Below are 22,505 nucleotides of genomic sequence, written 5' to 3' on the forward strand. Positions count from 1 at the left end.
ATACCGCCTGTGATGCCTGTACATAAATCAAGGGTTGAGCTGACTCATTTTGACAAGCGAGCTATCAAAAGAGCAATCGTTGATTGGTCAAAAACTCAGGATTTCATATAAGGACACAAGTTCTGGAAAGCGATACCCACCCACCTGTCAGTGGACAGAACTGATATGACGAAATTAGGGCTCCATAAAATGTTATATCATGGTAGGCTCCACCCTCTATTTCTGTTCTGGCGTAGATGTAGAAGGCGATAGCATTTCGGATGTCATAATGACTAGTGGGCAAAGGGTTAAAGCTTCCAAACAATCCCAATCGTCGTCTATCTCTAATCGGCCCCGTTAGAGCCCCGATGCGCAATCTGTCTATTGTCAGGCCATAACTTTACGAAGGCCACGGTTCTAGTGTCAGTCTATATTATGTTAACGATGGCGACGCTAAACAGACTATAAATAGAACGAAATTGACGTCACTCAGGTATTTGTTTTTGTTTTTGTTGTTTGCTTTTTTGCCATCACTATAATTTAACGCGTAGTTCTCATTAACTGTATGAACCAGACTATAATATATTTAAGGTTACACATTTTGTGTATGTCAGTCCGTTATATTTCCGGATCGCAATGTTGTGAGTTTCTTAGCCAAACGCACAGTATCTATAGAGCAGTAAAGTTAGGTGCCCCATACGTAAACAAAGGTCGAGAAGCACGTGGCAAACCACATGTTCCTGTCTTGACAGCTCACGTTCCAATGTAAATAATAGAAAAAAAATAACCTTTAAAATTTGGCTGTTAGGTGGCAAAAGAAACACATATTCATAAATACTCGATCATGCATCAAATAATGTCTAGATATGGATATTTTATGGAACAAAAGGTAAAATTTTCTAAAATTTATCAAAAGTTACAGTCTATCTATTTTTAGACCAGAGCAAATTATTGCGCTGGTGTGAACAAAACGAGAATTATTCGGAGCCTGATTTTCATAATAATTTAGCCTTATATTATTATTTCTGCAACTGTTAGATTTTATGTAAACATGTTTTCAATACTGAAAGTGTATTGCCTACAACTCAAACTACAAAATTGGGAGACCTATATTGTGCGTAAATTATTCCGGTCCCTAACGGAAATCACTAGCAACTTGTTATTGTTTACGTTTGGGGCACCTAACTTTACTGCTCTATATGTGTTGAGTATCGATACTCAAACGAAATGTTGACCGACTTCACATTGCGAATCTCACACGAAAGTTGCCCCAAAGTTTCATGTCTTGTAATTATCATTTTTCAAAATATATAGCGCAATATCCATTAACGTGCTCAAAGCGCTTTACAAGGGTCCCTGACCAACAGCAACATGTAATTAGAAGAACGAGACATGACGCCTGTTAGGCGATATTACATTTTTTTCCAATAGAGACAATGGCCAGGTACTCATTTTACACCTGAGTAGGGTGATAGAATCTGAGTAAAAAGCCTTTTCACAGGACCCAAATATGCACCAGAGCGAGGCTTGAACCCAGGACTTTCCGATCCGAAAGCGAGTGTCATTCCACAAGAGCACATAGCCGCACAAACAAACAATCAAACAAACAAAAAGATCCCAAAGATCTTCGTTTCCCTGGCAACACACATCCTCCAAAGGGACACTACTCATTTAATAAAACATCAAAATCAAACAACGTAGTTGTCTCCCAATTCGTTGAGTAAACAAATACCAGGCGGCAACTCTTCGCATAAACATATAGAAAAAAAAATAGGCTTCAACAGTCGTGACGTCACTTCCCTAGTAATGACGCATAGTAACTTAGTAACTGGTTCCTAACTATCGGAACAATGGCCGACGCCCTTATGAGATACTCAGTGGGGTCAGTGGGTTCTTTCCACCTATCCAACATGGATCCGTTGTGGTAACGAACCCAAAACCGCAGAGCATCTAGTTGAACGGTGTATTATGACGAAGCTCCCTGGTGGGTTTTCGACGGTGCACGACAAACCGTTACAGAAACGCGGACGGACAGATCAAATGCTTTTTCAGCTTGGGCGACCGAAGAGTCTCTGCAATGACAGAATTTATGAAGGACAAGAGACAAAGCCGAAAGGAAAGAAGCTGATATGTAGAGAAGTGATAAGACATGGGACGAGATTAAAAAAAAAAAAAAAAGAAGTTAGCTCTAGATAGAGGAGGATGGAAACTGTTTGTCTGTGGTCACCCTGACCCAGGGTGAAAAAGGCAATGATGATGATGATGATGATGATGATGATGATGATGATGATGATGATGATGATGATGATGATGATGATGATGATGACGAGTGCAGTACAGAATTAGCAGATTGGGTCGATCTTCATAAGACAGTAGTATGAGTACCATGAGAAGCTACTGCTGTCTTCGACCGAAAGACCCGGCAAACAAATCTACGTGTTACCTAAAATGTTAAATTACTATTCAAACATTTATTTAGTGATAACTGACCATTCGATAACAAAGAAGCTCCGTGTGTGGTTTCATTTCCTTGGTAGGATAAAACGTTTGCAATAAGCTTCAACAGACGTGACGTCACTTCCCTCGTAATGACGCATAGTAACTTAGTTACTGGGTCTAAACTATCCAACGAGCATAAAAGTGTATCCAGAGGAGAAAAACATTATAAATCTGATCGTGTTTTAACTTTTATACATTCTGATCACATGCCACGAGAAAAAGTTCTAGCCAGCATGAAGAATAAAAAGTACAGATTTTCTTTATTTAGAACCAAGCTACTCGTTGGTGGGCGGATGTGACATCAGACTATTGAATCCTATTCCTGTACGGTTCGGTCACTGACACCAGTGAGTTTCACTCACTTTTCTATGATAAAACAAGAGATCGACTGAGAGGGAATGTCAAATGGAGGGCAAGAGGGGACCGGAGTGGAAATTGAATAATAAATATTTTGAGCTTTTATATAGTGCAATTTCCACTAAACAAGGGGTCTCTTTAGCAACAGCAACATTTAACATTTAGGAAGGGATATGACGCCTGTTAAGGCGATATTACATTTTTTTCTTTCGAACAGAGACAACGCTGTTAACGGCCAGGTACTCACTTTACACCGGAGTACTGTGAGAGAATGTGAGAAAAGAGCCTTTTCCACGGACTCAACTATGCGCAAGCGAGGCTCGAACCCAGGACCTTCCGATCCGAAAGCGGGTGTCATCATATCACAAGACCACATTGTTGCACCCAGTTAACAGCCTATTAGATAGAACGAAATACGCTTCAACAGTCGTAACGTCACTTCCCTCGTAATGACGCATAGTAACTTAGCAACTGGCTCTAAACTAGCGGAACAATGGCGGACGACCGTATGAAATATTTCTCCGACGAGCATAAACGTGTATCCAGAGGAGAAATAAACATAAATCTGATCATGTTTTGACTTTTATACATTCTGATCACAAAACATATGATAAGTTCTAGCCAGTATGAAGAATAAAAAGTACCGATTTTCTTTGTTTAGAACCACGATGGTCGCCGTTGCTGGGCGACGTGACACCAGACTATTGAATCCAATTGACTTAACTCAGCTCATTGTTGTTGCTTTAAGCCAGCCATTTTTATGGGTATTTCTCACTAAATTCTATCAATCAGACTATAGATAGTATGCACTTGGCTAAGAAGTTCACAACATTGCCATCCGGAAGTAAAACTGGCCAACACACAACATGTGTGTAACCTTGAAGGTTTATAGTCTGGTTGATACAGTTTAGTGAGAAGTACTCATAAACCCGGATGGCAGAAAGCAATAACAAAGACATGCGTGACGTCATCTTCGAACTATCTATAAACGTTTAACCCTCTCCTTATCACCCAGAGGAAAATCGTCACATTCGTTACGATGCAACAGACAATTTTCTCATTCTGATTTCTCTTGTACATCACAAAATTTAAAGAAAGCTTTGATTACAGCTATAGATACAAAACAATGTGCTGTAGAGCTCATTTTGCTGAACAACATTCAGTATAGAATGCACTTGTTACTTTTTAGTTTGAGTAAGAAAAGTCTATTCTTGTGTTGGTTTGGAGTGAATGTTCGGGGGAAATTCTAAAAATAGCTGGTAAGGAGAGAGTTAAGGTTACACAATATTCTTGTTTTGCTTTTAGTTTTTTTGTTATTTTGTGTTGGTACGTTTATTGACGCATTGCGTTTATCCAAAAAGATTATAGATAGTTCGAAGATGACGTCACTCAGGTCTTTGTTGTTATTTTTTGCCATCCGCGTTTATGAGTAATGCTCACTGAACTGTATTAATCCGACTATAAACGTTCATGGATACACACAGTTTTCTGTTTTGGTCCGTTATACTTCCGGATGGCAATGTTATGAGCTTCTTGGCCAAGCGCATACTATCTATAATATCAGCAAGCAGGGTACAACGTATCAACTCACAAAACTATGTGTAACCATTCCTTGAACGTTTATAGTCTGGTTGATAGAATTTAGTGAGAACTCATAAAATAGGCTGGGTGAAATCGTGGCCTTCGTAAAGTTATGGCCTGACACTGACCAAAAAATGACGTCAAAATGCCAGTCTTTTGCCACAAAAGAAAACAAATCGTGAGTTGTATTCAATAGTTCAACCAATGAAATAACTTGTTTCCATGAGCTCTACTAACGACAACTCACTCATCATCATCTAGTCAGCTGATCCTGCGTAGGACGTTGCTTCCCGAACTTTCTTGCGAAACAGATTACGGTTTTCCGCCAGTCTACTTGCTTGAGTTGCTGTCATTCCCAGCCATTCACATATATCTTGTTCCCAGCTTCTTGTTGGTCTACCTCTTCCTCTCTTGCCGTCTACCCTTGTCTGCAGAATGTGCTTTTCTAATTATTCGTGGCGAGTCGTGTGGCCAAAATAGTTTAGTTTCAATTTCTTTACAGTTTGAAGAAGAATTGGTGATTTTATTCCGATCCTTCTCAGGACTTCTTTGTTTGTTTGTTTTTCAGTCCATGATATTCTGAGTATTTTTCTGTAGCATGCCATTTCAAAAGCTGTGATCTTTGTGCTCTCTGCTTTGCTGATAGTCCATGCTTCGCATCCATATGTTGCAGTTGGGAAAACAACACTTTTGAGGATTTTGATTTTTGTTTGAATGCACTGCCCTTTCCAGATATTATTCATCTTTTCTAGCTTTGATCTTGCCATTGCTAGTCTCCTCCTGATCTCTGGGGCCGATTTCCCGTTGTACTCAATCCTGGCTCCAAGATATTCAAAATTCTTTACTCTTTCTATTTCTTCTCCATTGATTTTTATGATGGCATCTGTTTTGCATTTGTCAGTATTCATGATTTTGGTCTTCTTTATATTCAGCTTAAGGCCTTTGGTCTCGCTATGTTCCTTTACAGATGTTATTAGATTCTCTAGTCCCCCGGTGTTGTGGACAATAGTGCAGTGTCGTCTGCGTACCTCAGATCTTTTATGGGTAGACCTTGCATTTTAGGTTCGTTGTACTTACTTCTCCTGACATCGTTTTCCACATCTCGCATTATACCTTCAGTGTAAATGCTGAACAAATGGGGTGATAGAATACATCCCTGTCTTACTCCTTTTGTAACTTTGAACCATTCTGTTGTTCCGCTTTCTAGTTGTACCGCTGATTGTTGGTTCTCATAGAGGGATCTTATCAGGTTTCTAATTCTAGGATCAAAGTTCATCTCCAGGAGAGTTTCCCATAGTTTCTCATGATTAACACAATCAAAAGCTTTCGAATAGTCTATAAAACAAGTGTGGAGGCCAGAATTTACTTCTCGATGCTTCTGAATAATTTGACGCAAATTGAATATGTGGTCTCTTGTCCCTCTGTTTTTTCTAAAACCTGCCTGGGTGTTACTGACTTCTTCTTCCAGTTTACGTTCAATCCTGTTCATGATAATTTTTAGAAGGATTTTGCTTGCATGACTGATGAGTGATATTGTTCGGTAGTTGGAGCATAGTTGTAAGTCTCCTTTCTTAGGCAATGGTATAAAAATTGCTCTCCTCCAATCTGAGGGCCAAATTTCTTTCTCCCAAATTTTCGTACAAAGTCTTAGATATACTTCAACTCCTTCATCTTCGCTTGCTTTTATCATCTCAGCTTGAATGTTGTCACAACCTGGACTTTTCCCATCTTTAAGTGATTTAATTGCCCATTCTATTTCAGATTTTAGAGGTGGTAAGCTAGATTCTTCGTTTTCATTTTGCATGTTGTTTTGCAAAGGTTGGATTTCGTTTATTTGGTCTTCTGTGTACATATCTTCACAATATCTTTTCCACCTATTTGCTATGTCTTCTGCTTCTGTGAGGGGTTTACCTTGCTCATCTTTTATCACCCCTATTCGTGATTGAAAACTTTTTGTGATGGTTTTTATTTCATCATACATTTCCCTGGTCTTGTTTTCTCTCTGAAGGTCTTCTATTTTTCTGCATTTTCTCATGAGATATTCTTTCTTATCCGTTCTGCACAGCTTTTTCACTTCCTTAGCTATCTCTTTGTATACATTGCTATGGGTGCCATGAGTCGTCTTTGCGTCTTTCCTCTCTTTGATTTTGTTTAGTGTAATTTCACTCATCCATGGTTGTTTTTTGCCCCGTTTTTTAGGAAGGTGTTTTTCAGCGGATTCCAAGTATATTTTCCTTGTCTCATTTGCGATCTCATCCGATCTCACTAGGCCGTGCAAAAAAAAAAAAAAACAATGACGTCAAACTGCCAGTCCTTTTGGATTTCAGTATCAGACTATAACATAACGATGGCTACGGTGAAATCAACAACGATGAGGTGAATGACGTCAACTTCGTTCTATCTATATCTTGCTTGGGGGTCCAGATAGCTCAGTTGGTAGAGCACTCGCTTCACAATCAAAGGGAACGAGATCAATCCCGGGTGCAGTCGAGATTTATTCTGAATCCCTGTCCACCCAGCAGTGACTATGTCTGTTAGATCTGGCAGAAAGTACTTTGCGATAGACGAGCGTCATATCCAAAGGGTAGCAAGCAATTAGCTATTTTCCTTTTTCACGTTATAGAAACCGGGATAAACTCCAGCTCCATGTGCATAATGGCTCTGTGGGACTTTTATTTTAATATCCGGCTTGCGGATTGTTGTGTTTTTTTTTAACTAAACGTACAGCATCAATACGGCGTAATGTGTCAGAATGTGGCCAATTATGTCTCTCAAACTGATAATAATAATAATGTGGTGTAAGTTTCACACACACACGCACACACACACACACACACACACACACATATATATATAAACGCACTTATATTTAACCATGTGAAATTGAACATATGTATCGTAATTATTGGGTGCGATTTGTTGGTGCTATGCGTTTAAGAAAAATACTCACAACATCCGCCAACCGGATACCATGTACCGACATTCAAGACTGTGTGTAACCGGAGACAGCGTGTGTAACCTTGAATGTTTCTAGTCTGATTAACATCAACGAAAAATAAAAGCCTTGGTGGGTCCCAGTGTAGCCATCGTTAACATATATAGATAGTTCGAAGATGACGTCACTCAGGCCTTTGTTATTGTTTTTGCCATCCGCGTTTGTGAGTTGTTCTCACTAAACTGTATTAATCGGACTATAAGAGTTCATGGTTACACAGAGTTTGTGTGTTGGTCAGTTATACTTCCGGATGGCAATGTTGTGAACTCCTTGGCCAAGCGCATTCTATCTATAGCCTGAAACTGAGGAAAAAATTACGTCAAAAGACTAGTCTTTGGCCACAAAAGAAAACAAATCGTGACTTGTATTCAATAGTTCAACCAATGGGACCACTTGTTTCCATGAGCACTCTAATGACAACTCACAAGGCGGTGCAAAAACCAAATAATGACGTCAAGAGACCTGTCCTTTTGGGTCTCAGTGTCAGGTTATAACTTAACGATGTCTACGGTCCTAGCATAACCTTCGTTATCCTATAGCCTGACACTGAGCAAAAAATTACTTCAAAAGACAAGTCTTTGGCCGCAAGAGAAAGCAAATCGTTGGTTGTATTATTAAATAGTTCAACCAACTGAATCACATGTTCCCGCAAGCTCTTCTAACGACAACTCACAGACGCTGCACAAACTTTAAAAATGACGTCGAACTGTAAGTCCTTGAGGGTTCAAATGTCAGGCTATAAGTTAACGATAGCGATGGTCCTAGTGTCAGGCTATGGATATAACGAAGATGACGTCACTCAGGCCTTTGTTATCGGGTCGTTGTTGTTTTGTTTTTTATTTGTTTTTTTGTTTTTTGTTTTTTTTTTGCCATCCATGTTTATGAGTAATGGCTAACCCACACCGGAGACTATCTCCGACGACCCGGCACTGCCGTCCTCTGCTGTTTTCCGGATAAAGGCGTCGGACAAGGACAAAATACTAAGAATAAAGATAAGAGCCGCTTTACCTACCCATACCAAGCACCCGACCGTAGCCATCGTTAACTTATAGCCTGACACTGGCCAAAAAATGACGTCAAAAGGCCAGTCTTTTGTCACAAAAGAAAACAAATCGTTAGTTGTATTCAATAGTTCAACCAATGAAATAACTTGTTTTCTTGAGCTCTACTAACGACAACTCACTAGATGCTACACAAACCTAAAAAATGACGTCAAACTGCCAGTCCTAGAGGGTTCTAGTGCCAGGCCGTAGCCATCGTTAACATATATAGATAGAAAGCTCTTGGCCAAGGAGTTCACAACATTGCCATCCGGAAGTATAACGGACCAACACACAAACTCTGTGTAACCATGTACTTTTATAGTCTTGTTAATACAATTTCGTGAGAACAACTCACAAACGCGGATGGCAAAAACAATAACAAAGGCCTGAGTGACGTCATCTGCATATTATCTATATCGTGACACTAGTAAAAAATATTTAGAAGTGAAATTAAGCTTTGGTATTTCCCGGAGATATACAAAAAGGGTTGATTTAATCATTTATGGCAATAAATCATTTTTGATTTTAAAAAATTGACTTTCTAACTAAACTTGGCAATATCTTAGTTAAAACCTTTTCACCATCTGACTGATTATGTCATTCACTGTAACATATGTTAACGATGGCTACGACCCGACGTCCCTGCGGTCTAGCGGCTCTTCTCTTTATTCTTAGTATTTTGTCCGTGCCCGACTTCTTTATCCGGAAGACGGCAGAGGACGGCAGTGCCGGGTCGTCGGAGTCGGTCTCCGGTGTGGGTTAGCCATAATTCTCACTAAATTGTAGTAACCAGACTATTAACGTTTAAGGTTACACATAATTTTGTGTGTTGATCCGTTAATCCTTCCGGATGGCAATGTTGTGAGCTTCTTAGCCAAGCGCATACTATCTATAAGTTAACAATGGCTACGTTCAACTATTCGTAGATTAGAGTATCCGAGGTGTTCGCTTGATCTTTCTAGAAAACTGCCGTACACATATTTAAAATTTTGTCCAGAAAATTCGTCCTCCAAATATCGATCGATTATTTAATTATCTAGAAAAAAAACCCCTCTTAAAACCGAGAAATCCAGCAGGACTTCGCGAAGCTCCAGGTTTGAGAGCTTTTTTCCAAGATGAGGGTCATTTAAATCGATTGATATTTGAAGGACGAGTTTTCTGGCCAAATTTTCAAATACGTGTTATTCCAGAGTATGAACAGTTAAATCTGTTTTTCATGACATCTGCTACACTCCCACTTATTACCTATTGTCACGGCAGGTCACGAAGAAGTAAAGACAAACAAGAAACCTATTGATGCTATGCGTTTAGTTTAAAAAACTCACAAACTTTGTCAGCCGGATATAACGTACCAGCACACAAGACTATGTGTAACCTTAAACGTTTATAGTCGGATTAATAAAATTCAGTGAAAACTACTCATAAAAATGGCAGGCTAAAAACAATAACAAAGACTTGAGTGACGTCAAATACGTTCCCTATTTACTGAGGTGCTCTTAATTTTTTTTAAAACAACACATATTCAAAATTTTGGCCAGAAAACTCGTCCTTCAAATATCGATCGATTATCATAACCAGTGGCGTAGGGCCTTAAAGGCTATTAAGGCTAAGCCACAGGTCGTCATTGTCTTGATAATTTGTAATAATTTAACAATAAAAAGTCACACGTTCAATTTTCTGTTTCACAAACAATGAAATTCATTGTTGACCTGGTGTTGAAAAACCCTTACAGAGCCTCAAAACTTGAACCAATCACACCGCTTAGAATTTACTACAGCTCGAGTCATACTCGTGCCCCTGACCAATCAGTACAGCGTGTAGCTTTAAAGGTTGAGAAGGCTTCCAGCCAGTGGCGGTTCTAGCCTATTTATAGTGGTGGGGCAAAGGTGATTCGGTCATATATATATATATATATATATATATATATATATATATATATATATATATATATATTTTTTTTTTTTTTTTTTTTTTTTTTTTTTTTTTTTTTGTTGTTTTTTTTTTTTGTTTTTTTTTTTTGTTTTGTTTTTTTTTTGTTCACCTTAAAAAAAGAATATTTCAACACAAATAATCACATTCACAATGAAATGACAATACCAGTAGATTTTAATTATACCAAACGTAATAAAAAATGAATCACGAAAGAGAATACAACAAAAAATAAAGCGATGAGACATAATGCGACAACACCTTGACAATACAAGTCCATTTCGTTCACTCGAAAAATTAAAGAGATGCTTTAATCCCTCAACGGCGAGATTAATATTTCTGTTATATTACTGGTTTTCAGTAGTACGTAGTAACTTTAAAGTTTTAATCGAGAAGCAACAACAGCGATATGACTCGAGTTTCATTCAGAGCTCAAATTGCATCATTTTTACTGCTCTCTTGGTGGTTAGAATGATTGTGCCGGTGGTGGTAGTGGTTGGAATATTGGTAGCGGTGGTGGTGGTGGAGGAGGAGGAGGAGGAAGAGGAAGAGGAGACGGTGAGGGAGGATGTAATTATGATAGTGGTTTTGGTGGTACTGTTGGTTAGAATGATAGTTGTGGAGACGATGACGGAAATTATATGATGATGTTGATATTGTTTTTATTGCTATTGTAGTACTTGTTGTTAATGTTGTTGTTGTTGTTGTTGTTGTTGTTGTTGTTGTTGTTGTTGTTGTTGTTGTTGTTAATGATGATGATGATTATGATGACAACGACGATGTCGTCGACAATGATGATTACTATACGATATTACAAAGTTTATTCAATCTTAGGCTTTCGCCAATAAATCATACAATTTGATGACAACATACATGAAAGTGGAAAAAAATGATAAATGGAACCAAACAATAAACTGATACCATTAATAACCACACAAAAAAAAATCAAAAAACAATCGTAATCCCACCAATACGTACAATAATAATAATAATGATAATAATAATAATAATAATAATAATAATAATAATAATAATAATAATAATAATAACAAATGATAATAATAACAATAATAGTATTACCATCATCATTACTACCACCACCATCATTATTACGTTTGCAATCAGTTTTTCTCGTTTTTTTTAAAAATTTGATACCTATAATAGACGAAAATTCCGGTGATTTTGTTAAAGGGTAGTTAAAATATCTAGGATTTTATTAATCCTGAAAACTACGATTTTAATTTTCCAATTTCAAGTGGGCAGGTCTGCTATGACAAGTATCAGTTCCATAGTCAAAAAAAAAAGACAAACAAAAACAAAGTTTATTTAATCTTAGGCTGTCGCCAATAATTCATACAATACAATTAAGACAAAACTATGCTACCAATCTCTCCTCATGCATTCGTTAGACTATGACAATAACGACCGTGTTATCTTTACTCCTTACCCAACCAACCCCTAGCTTCCCGCCTCTTCATCACGAACTATCTTATGTATGTATTAGCTACAGGACGGGCAAGTACGGAATCTGCCCACCCTTCCTTTAAACGTCTTTATTTCCTCTATAACTTAGAATTCAACTCTCTCTTTTCTCAGAAGAGTATTTCTCGTATACTAATTCAATTGTTGAGAAAACCAAACTGGTGGTTGTATTTTATACATTTATTTAGTCTTGACTTTTGAATAAAAATGTTTTGTTTTATTAAAGGAAATACAATAGAAAATTACATTGTTTTGCAAAATTATTTTGTCTGGCAATAAAAATACAGCGGTAATTACTTTAAGAATTGGAGAAAAAAGAACTAACAAATTAATTTGTTAAAGAAAAACAAAACCAAAAAAAAAAAAAATCAAATAAGAAAACAATTTTAATAAATGAGTTTTGAGAAGCACTAAGGAAAACGAGAAAAAAAATAATTTAAATGGATAAACAAATATATAAAAACAACACAAGTTAATACTAAATTGATATATTAGTAAATTAATAAATTAAATTCACTACTGAAACCTTCCCAATGTCATTACATCAATGGTACCAGCACAAGTAAGGCAATAAATAAGAAAAAGTACGTTTGCCAAAATCTCTATTTAATTTAGTGTTCACTGGTTTATAAGGTGGGCTCATTTGAATTAGCCCGACCTAGTACTAGAGAGGCCAGACAACAAAATCGGAGTTCACTGTCAGGCGACAAGACGATGAGATGACGATGTGGGCGGAGTGGAGTGGTTTGAGGGGTGGGGGGGGGGGGGGGTGATAAAAAGAACAGGAGCGTATCCTGGTTTATGTATTACGGGGTGCATGGTGATTCTCAATCTATCAAAGATACACACAAATTGATTTCAGTACGAAGTATCAAGTTTAAGTACTAACTTTTGACATTATCTAATTTAAATTAGATTATTTCGGACCTGGTAATACGGCATATAACTTGAAAAAACAGGCTGGTATTTGCCCACCCTGCCCATTATTACCAGCCGTCCCTGCTTCCAGCCATCCACGGTACAACCAGGCGATGCATTTCATTTTGCCGTGTGCTATGACTGTGGGCATGAAGAGGCATCTTGACTTTGAACAGAGTCATTGTGGCTTTCTTACTCGCAGCCACACACAATGACCCAATTTTTCCATTAATGGCAATCGTGTTGTACCTGTTACCCATCCCTCTTCGAGGCGTGTCAGGCATGTGATAGTGAATTCCACTTGTCCCTTTTAACTTGAGTGTGAGACTGTATGTATGTTTACTGATAATTCGAGTGTTAATCTGATGTGTGCAGTGTCTGTTTTTAAAATTTTAATTAATTGCTATTATTAAGTGTGATGAATCACGTCTATTACCTGTTGACTATCAATACCAGTTCTTTGAATAGGGAAAATAAACTTTTGATTAAAAGTCCCGGTCCCCATCATAGAGAATACAAGACTCCTAGTAGTCTGTGGTCCCCATCAACCAAACGATTTTGTACTCACTAATTAAAGACGGGAAACAGAATCGGTCATTTAATTTGATAAAGATTGGTATAGTCGTTTTCCTTGGCTTACGGTGAGAATAGAAAAGAAGAGTTTATTTTGTTTTAATTGTATTTTGTTTGGCGATAACAGCAATACAGAATTGTGTTGGACAAGAAATGGATTTACCTGTTTGAAAAATTTAACACAGAGAGCATTGAACCATCAGAAGTCTAACTTACATTTAAATATCACCACTAGATTGAAAACCGTTGGTACCGTTCACATAGGTGCACAGATTGACAGTGGCTATCGCTTATCCTTAGCCAGGCATTATGAACAAGTTACAAAGAACATACAAATCTTAGGTAAAATAATTGAGTGCATCAAATCTCTCTCTCTCTCTCTCTCTCTCTCTCTCTCTCTCTCTCTCTCTCTCTCTCTCTCTCTCTCTCTCTCTCTCATATCCATAACTAAAAGATAATATTAATGCGACAACACATCTCAAATCCAGCCCCATGCTCCTAAATGACCAGGCTACGCCGTTGATCATAACCCTAATAATATTAGGAAAAATCCCCCAAACCAGGAACTTGGTAAGTCTTCTTTGAATCGAGATATTTGAGAGTTTTTAGCTACGTTAAAATTAAAAAAAAAAATAAAATAATATAAATTCCCTTGATTCATCCCTTAGGAGAAGTTTTTTCTTCAGGATCTATTCCTAGGGAAGACTGGAATAACTCAGACATCAGCCGCAGGGCAGCGCCACAACGTTAGCTAAGACTAGGTGACTTGGCTGGCTCAAGGCCAGACAGCGCGGCTGGTAGTTGAACTCGTACTTTTCGGGTACGAAGCAAAGACAATACCGCTGAGCCACGCTGTCCCATAGGAACTGTTCAAAATCTTACCAAGGTAATAAGGTAATGATAATAGTAAATGCAGCTATGTGGTATATGGTATGACACTCGCCTTTGGATCGGACGGTCCTGGGTTCGATTTCCCCCCCCCCCCCACTGAGTGGCACCTTGGAAAAGGCTCTTTCCTCACATTTTTTGTTATCATACTCAGGTGTAAAATAAGTACCTGGCCTCCGTTGGAAAAAGAAGTAATTCGCCTAACAGGCGTCATGTTAAGTGTTGCTGTTGGCTAGGGACAGTTTGAAAAGCATTTTGAGTACGTTTAGTGGATATTGCTCTATATAAAAGCTCAAGTCTTATGTTTACTCACGTAAAAGATAGCTGAAGACTTAAATTATGTGGCCCATTCAATCTATCCGGTAGTCTATAGGAGTGAACTAGATAGGAAACATAGGTAACAAAACTTGGATATCAATATACTGGTTCCAATCTCATTGGAAGTGTAAAACCAATCATCAGGAGGACGCAGGATACATGCCTTGTGTAATTGGGAACAATAGGGTGATGTCAAAACATTGGTTCCCATCTCATTGGAAGTGTAAAACCACTCTTCCAAATGTCCCGTCTGTGTGTAGGAGAAGTGCTGAGTAAGTAAAGATAATAGAAATAAAATAGTTTCCCCAGAAACAGAAGTCGCCTGGTGCCTCTTTCACCCTGTTATAGATGAGTTCAGTTCCTGACAACTCGACAGATAGTAATAAAGTTTTAAGTTTAGCTCTCTCCTCACCGACCATTTTCAGTATTTTCCCCAAAATGGCTGGCTTACCCAGCAGAAAAATTGATTGTTTAAACTCAAACAATCTCTCTACAAAACAACTTTATGTTCTCATTAATTAAACAAAGACCATTGTGATGTACAACATAAATCTGAATAAGAAAAAATGTAGATATATGTGACCCATCGTCTCAAAACGGTATTATGTCCGAATGAACCAGATACTTAAAAGCCGAATTAAATGTTAAACTGGTCAAAAATATAAACTGTTGGCATTAGCATCCTAAAATATGGTATCCATTCTCCTCAATAAAACATACAAACTCAACACAAGTCTGATATTTCTGGCTATAAATTCAATTTTCAAAATCTTAACAATCCCGACTTAATACCGTTTTGAGGCGAAGGGTCACATATTGTGTCGTAACAAATGTGACGATTTTGCTGTAGGTGGTAAGGAGAGGGTTAAAGAAATAGGTAGGGTCTAGTAGTGGTAGGCCACACGCACAGCGCTGTAGCGGCGGATGATCGAACTCGGTACCCTTTGGGTAAGAAACAAAGACCGTACCCACTGAGCCACACGCTGCCCCTAAGGTAAAACCATTCCAACTCAAATCGAATTTTAACAATAACGCCCATCACGAAATAACACCGTTTTGAAACGACAAGTAACATAGTACACTATATTATATTTCTTTTAAAAGACTTACACTACTGCCATATTTTGACAAAACATGTTTTCAAAATTTTGGCCAGAAAACCCGTCCTTCAAATATCGACCAATTAAAATGACCCTCATCTTGGCAACAAGAATCTCAAATCTGCGAATTCAAAGACGACTTCGTTAGGTCTCAGGTTGAGATTCTTTAATTAATTTTTTTTTTCTAAGACGATAGTCGTTTTAATCGATCAATATTTGAAGGACGATTTTTCTGGACAAAATTTTAAATACGTGCTTTGTTTTGTTTTTAAAGTACGGCAAAAACAATGTTCTAATAATTGTTATAATTTAATTATATATAATTGTTGTTCTATTTCTAACGGATTTCATTTCTATAACCAGATATAATAAAATACGGTTAACTTTACAGCACGTGAATATTCCATTTTTCTTTCATCGTGAGTCCGGCGTGTATAGATAGTGTTGGATCCCGCAGCGAAAATGATGTCAACTTCTGCGTTGGTCGTTCTGGTTCTATCTCTGTGCTCTGAGGCCCTTGGGACCGTACCATTCATAGCTAAGCAATGTTGTAAGTGTTATATTTAATCGATACATGTTATGTTGTTATAAATGTTAAATATTGCAGTTCATGTTGTAAATTCATGTTTATAAATTTAGAAATATTTTTTCATGTTCCAACTTTTTCAGTTTTGAAGAAATATTTTTTGATGTCAATTTTGAGTTTTGTAGAAATGCTTTCCAATGTCTGCCTGATGGCAGCCTTTGTGAAATTATAACCTGACAGTAGGACCTGCTTTAGGACATCATATTAAGGTTAGTGTCAGGCTTTGAGTTTACAAAGATTTTGCCCTGTCTGGTACCACCGTGATATTTTTATTCTCTGTTTTCATCTGACATTTATTGATATAAAGTGGTACCATTAATCTGAAATTATCTCTGTCTTTACCAGAAATTCTCATACTCTTATTGAATGCTTCAAGTCTTGCCTGATCTTATTTAAGATTAAATTAATCCTTCAGAGCCATTAGGCACATGGAGTCGGTGTTAATCTCCGTATCTATAGCGTGAAACGGCAACAATAGCAATTGCTTGTTACCCATTGAATAGGACGCTAGGATGACATTATCTTTCGGATCGGATATTCCTGGGTTCGAGCCTCGCTCTTTACTCACATTCTCTCACCGTACTCATGTGTAAAATGAGTTACCTGGCCGTTAACAGCGTTGTCTCTGTCGGAAAAAAAAAATCGCAATATCGCATATCTAACAAGCGCCATGTCCTCCTGTTCTACATGTTGCGTGTTGCTGTTGGTCAGGGACCCCTTGAAAAGCGCTTTGTGCACGTTTAGTTGATATTGCGCTATATAAATGCTCGTTAAAAAAAAAATAACGGTCAATGTGTACCTTGCATGTTGTACAATTTTGTGCGGCTATGTAGTCAACTGCAACATATGGATGCGAAGCATGGACTATCAGCAAAGCAGAGAGCACAAAGATCACAGCTTTTCAAATGGCATGCTACACAAAAATACTCAGAATATCATGGACTGAAAAACAAACAAAGAAGTCCTGAGAAGGATCGGAATAAAATCACCAATTCTTCTTCAAACTGTAAGGATATTGAAACTGAACTATTTTGGCCACACGACTCGCCACGAATCATTAGAAAAGCACATTCTACAGACAAGGGTAGACGGCAAGAGAGGAAGAGGTAGACCAACAAGAAGCTGGGAACAAGATATATGTGAATGGCTGGGAATGACTGCAACTCAAGCAAGTAGACTGGCGGAAAACCGTAATCTGTTTCGCAAGAAAGTTCGGGAAGCAACGTCCTACGCAGGATCAGCTGACTAGATGATGATGTAGTCTTGTGGTATGACACTCGATTTCGGATCGGAAGGTCCTGGGTTTGAGCCTCGTTCGACGCACGCATAGTTGAGTCCTTGGAAAAGGCTCTTTACTCACATTCTCTCACCGTACTCAGGTGTAAAATGAGTACCTGGCCGTTAACAGCGTTGTCTCTGTCTGAAAAAATATAATATCTCCTTACAGGCGTCATGTCTTGTCCTAAATGTTAAATGTTGCTGTTGGACAGGGACCCATTGTAAAGCGCTTTGAGCACGTTCAGTGGATAATGCGCTTTATGAAAGCTCAATTTTTAAATCTTTTTTTATTACAATCAAAGTCACTGTATTTTTATGTTCACAGCGAAGAAAACATACTTAAAACTACACAGGTTCCACATGGAGACATACCCGATAAGAATACCGGGCACGGTCAAGGCCAGTGTGAAGTTCGAAATTCTGAAAAAACCAGAGGCCGGCAAGAAATATCAGCTGCAGACGGAACTGATAAGGGACACTTTTTTGCTTGGAGATACCCGTGTACCAGCTTGCGTATCGAACTTAGGAACCTGGTGAGTGTAGATAAGATATTATGTGGCCAAAACGTCTCAAAATATTTTATTTAGTCGGGATGATTAAGCTGCTGAAAACTGAATTTGTAACCAGAAATATCAGGGTTGTGTTGAGTTTATATGCTTTATTGAAGAAAATGAATATCATATTTTAGAGTGCTAAATACCAATAATTCATATTTTTTGACCAGTTCGCTTTAATTAGACTTTTTAGAATCTGGTTCATCCCGACTAAATACCGTTTTTAGACGTTGTGTCATATATGGAACAGCAAGGAAAATGAACCTGAGCTTTTATATTGTTTATTGTGCAATGTCCACTAAACATGCTCAAAGCGCTTTACAAAAGGGCCCTGCCCAACAGCAACACGTAACATGTAGAACGAGACATTTCGATAGAGACAACGCTGCTAACGGCCGGGTATTAATTTTACACCTGAGTACGGTGAGAGAATGTGAGTAAGAGCCTTTTTCCAAAGACTCAACTATGCGCCGAGCGAGGCTCGAACCCAGGACCTTCCGACCCGAAAGCGAGTGTCATAACACATAGCCACACATGTTGCTATTGAGCGTGGGTGTAAAAAAAATCAATTTTTGTGTTGAGTAAGTAGCTATAGCATTTCGGGAATTGAATTCAATAGTCTGATGTCACGTCCGCCCAGCAACCAGCAGCTTGGTTCTAAACATAGACAATCGGTACATTTTATTCTTCATGCTGGCTAGAACTTTTTCACATGTCCTGTGATCAGATTGTATAAAAGTCAAACATGACCAGGTTTATAATGTTTTTCTCCTCTGGATACACTTTTATGCTCGTCGGAGAAGTATTTCATAAGGGCGGTGATGGAGATAATGGCGTCCGCCTTTGTTCCTATAGTTTATAACCGGTTACTATGCGTCATTACGAGGGAAGTGACGTCACGACTGTTGAACCCTATTTTTAAAACTGTCAGTAAGGAGAGTTAAAATTTTACACAGTTTTTGCTTTAGAGAAGGAGCAAATAAAATATCTGTTTATTTCTATTTCTTTGATTATTCATATTAGATGACTTTATATTACTTTGAGTCAGTATTCATCTGAATGTGTCTGATGTGTATGTGTGCGTAGTGTGTGTTTATGTGTGTGTATGTATGTATGTGTGTGTGTGTAGTGTGCACGTATAGATAGTATGCGCTTGGCTAAGGCGCTCACGACATTGCCATCCGGAAGTATAACGGACTAATACACAATACTTTGTGTAACCATGATCGTTTATAGTCAGATTAATACAGTTTAATGAAAGTTACTCTTAAACGCTGATGGCAAAAAAACAATAACCAAGACATGAGTGACGTCAACTTCGAACCGTCTATATAAAGATAGTGTGCGCTTGGCCGTAGCCATCGTGAACAGAAAAAAGCCTGACACTAGAACCGTGGCCTTCGTAAAGTTATGGCCTGATACTGACAAAAAAAATGACGTCAAAATATGCCAGTCTTTTGCCACAAAATAAAACAAATCGTGAGTTGTATTCAATAGTTCAACCAATGAAATAGCTTGTTTCCATGAGCTCTACTAACGACAACTCACTAAGCGGTGCAAAAACCAAATAATGACGTCAAACTGCCAGTCCTTTTGGATTTCAGTATCAGGCTATAACATAACGATGGCTACGCTAGAACCCACAAGGACTTACAGTTTGACGTCATTTCTAAGGTTTGTACAGTGTCTAGTGAGTTGTCGATAGTAAAGCTCAAGAAAACAAGCGATTCTATTTGTTAAACTAATGAATACAACACATTTTGTTTTCTTTTGTGGCCAAAGACTTTTCTTTTGACGCAATTTTTGGTTAAATGTCAAGCTATAAGTCAACGATGGCTGCGGTTTGGCTAAGAAACTCACATTGCCATCCGGAAGTAAAACGGACCAAAATACAAAACTATGTGTAACCTTGAACGTTTATAAATCTGGTTAATACTATACAGTTTAGTGAGAATTATTCGTTAACGTGGATGGCAAAAAAAAAAAAAATTAAATTAAAAAAAAACAATACCAAAGACCCGAGTGACGTCATCTTCATTCTATCTATAAAAAAAATGATAAAAGTAAACTGGAAGAATTACGGCAGACGTTGGATGTCACTCATTCCTGAGGTAAAATAAAACAAAACCCAAAAGTAATTTTGTATTGGATGATAAAAATACAAATACATTAAAATTTGTCTCTATGTCTCTATGGCCTATTACAAGGGAAGACTGGAATATCCCAGGCGCCAGTCGCAGTGCATCGCCGCAAATTGAGCTAGTGCGTGGTTACTTGCTCAAGGCCACACAGCGCAGCAGAGGCGGGTGATCGAACTCGGTACCTTTGGGGTACGAGGCAAAGACCGCACTGTTGCCTGTGTTATCTATGCTGCTGACCCACGCCGCTGTCTCCTCAAATAGATGGTATGCGCTTGGCTAAGAACCTCACAATATTGCCATCCGGAAGTATAACGGACCAACACACAAAACTATGTGTAACCATGAACTTCAATAGTCTGGCTAATACAGTTTAGTGAGAATTACTCATAAAACGTGGATGGCAAAAACAATAACAATGACTTGAGTGACGTCAACTTAATTCTATCTATAGATAGTTCGAGTGAGTAATTCTCACTTAACAGTGTTATCCAGACTATGGTTACACAGAGTTCTGTGTATTGGTCGTTATACTTCCAGATGGCAATGTAATGAGCTTCTTAGTAACGCGCATACTATCTATAGAGAATAAGCTTCAGCAGTCGTGACGTCACTTCCCTCGTATTAACGAATAGTAACTTAGTAACTGGTTCTAAACTATCGGAACAATGGCGGACGCCCTTATGAAATACTTCTCTGACGAGCATAAAAGTGTATCCAGACGGGAAAAACATTATAAATCTGATCATGTTTTGACTTTTATTTTTATACATTCTGATCACATGACATTTTATGAAAAAGTTCTAGCCAGCCTGAAGATTAACAAGTACAGATTTTCTTTGTTTAGAACCAAGCTGCTGGTTTCTGGGCGGGCGCGACATCAGACTATTGAATTCTATTAATCATTATTCTCCTTTTCTCTTTTCCTTTTCAGCACGTTTGACTTTTGCCAGTTCCTAAATTCGACTTCTAGGAAACTGTCCAGGAATGGAGAATGCAGTGACAAATTCCCATGCTCATGCGAAGAAGTGAAACCACAGATTTATAACATCCCCGATTTCGACATAGAAATCACAAAGGAAATGCTCCCATCAACCTCTTTACTTTACGTAAGATCAACGTTCACTTATTTGCAGGTCTAATAACCGACGTTAATAAAGTAGTTGCTCATTGTCATGTGCGGCTATGTGGTCTAGTAGTATGGCACTCGCTCTCGGATCGGAAGGTCATGGGTTTGAGCCTTGCCCGGCACATAAGTGAATCCTTGGAAAATGCTCTTTACTCACATTTTCTCACCGTACTGGGGTGTAAAATGAGTACCTGGCCGTTAATGTCGTCACATTCGTGACCGTAAAATGCACATTTTTCTTTTCAGACTTTGTTTTGGACATCACAATAATGATGTTTGTAAAGCTCGTCTGAACAAATGATGTATACTAATCTATTTATTGAACTTGAGCTTTTATATAGCGTAATATCCACTAAACGTGCTCAAGGCACTTTACAAAGGGTCCTGCCCAACAGCAACACATAACATGTAGAACGAGACATGATGCCTGTTACGCGATATTGTTTTTTTTCCGACAGAGACAACAGTGTTAAATTAGGGTTAGGTACTCTTTTTACATCTGATAACTGTGAGAGTATGTGAGTAAAGAGTCTCTTTCCAAGTACTCAACTATGCGCCGAGCGAGGCTCGAATCCAGGACTCTCCGATCCGAAAGAGAGTGTCATACCACAAGACCACATAGCCCCCAAAGGTCCATTGAGAGGAAACCCCTTTGCCTCTGTAATCAAAGCGATACCAAGCTGAAAGAAGCTATGGATTGTAAAAAAGTAATAAAGCAAAATGAATAGAAAGAACAAAATACCAGACACGGAACGTTTCGGGCTCAAAACCCTTCTTCAGACCAAATAAAAACAATAAAAACATAAATGACAGAAATATTATTCGGTTCGTCTCTAAGCTCTCTTTGGTAGTCGACGGTGATAGTTTGGGAGATCTTACACAGAGGATAGAGAAGGCGGCCGAAGCGTTCCATTCTTTAGACTAGGAAGCAAAAGGCACTAAGTCAATCGTATTCTCTACACACGATCTCAAAGCGCTTTTCCATGAGGTCCCAAGGTAACAGCAACACATAAAATGTAGGACGACACATGGCGCTTGTTATAGGCTATATTGTTATTCCATTTTTTTTCAACAAAAACAACATTGTTAAAGGCCAGGTACTCAATTTAGAACTGACTATGGTGAAAGAATATGAGTAAAGAGCCTTTTCCAAGGACA

The 22,505-nt window shown here is 38.2% G+C and overlaps 1 protein-coding gene across 1 annotated transcript in view; it reads left to right on the forward strand.

The window, feature by feature from the left end:
* Nucleotides 1-16,025: 16,025 nt before the first annotated feature.
* LOC144967414 (uncharacterized) overlaps nt 16,026-22,505 on the forward strand; it is a 7,146-nt gene continuing 666 nt past the window's right edge. The window contains exons 1-3 of the mRNA XM_078904583.1: nt 16,026-16,212; nt 17,852-18,059; nt 21,153-21,327. Of these exons, the coding sequence (XP_078760709.1) occupies nt 16,125-16,212; nt 17,852-18,059; nt 21,153-21,327 (471 nt within the window). The 5' untranslated portion in view covers nt 16,026-16,124. The remainder of the gene's footprint in view (nt 16,213-17,851; nt 18,060-21,152; nt 21,328-22,505) is intronic.

The sequence above is a fragment of the Berghia stephanieae genome, chromosome 3, assembly GCF_034508935.2.
Source record: "Berghia stephanieae isolate SIO BIC M18660-M18661 chromosome 3, UCSD_Bste_1.3, whole genome shotgun sequence".
Classification (NCBI taxonomy): Eukaryota; Metazoa; Mollusca; class Gastropoda; order Nudibranchia; family Aeolidiidae; genus Berghia; species Berghia stephanieae.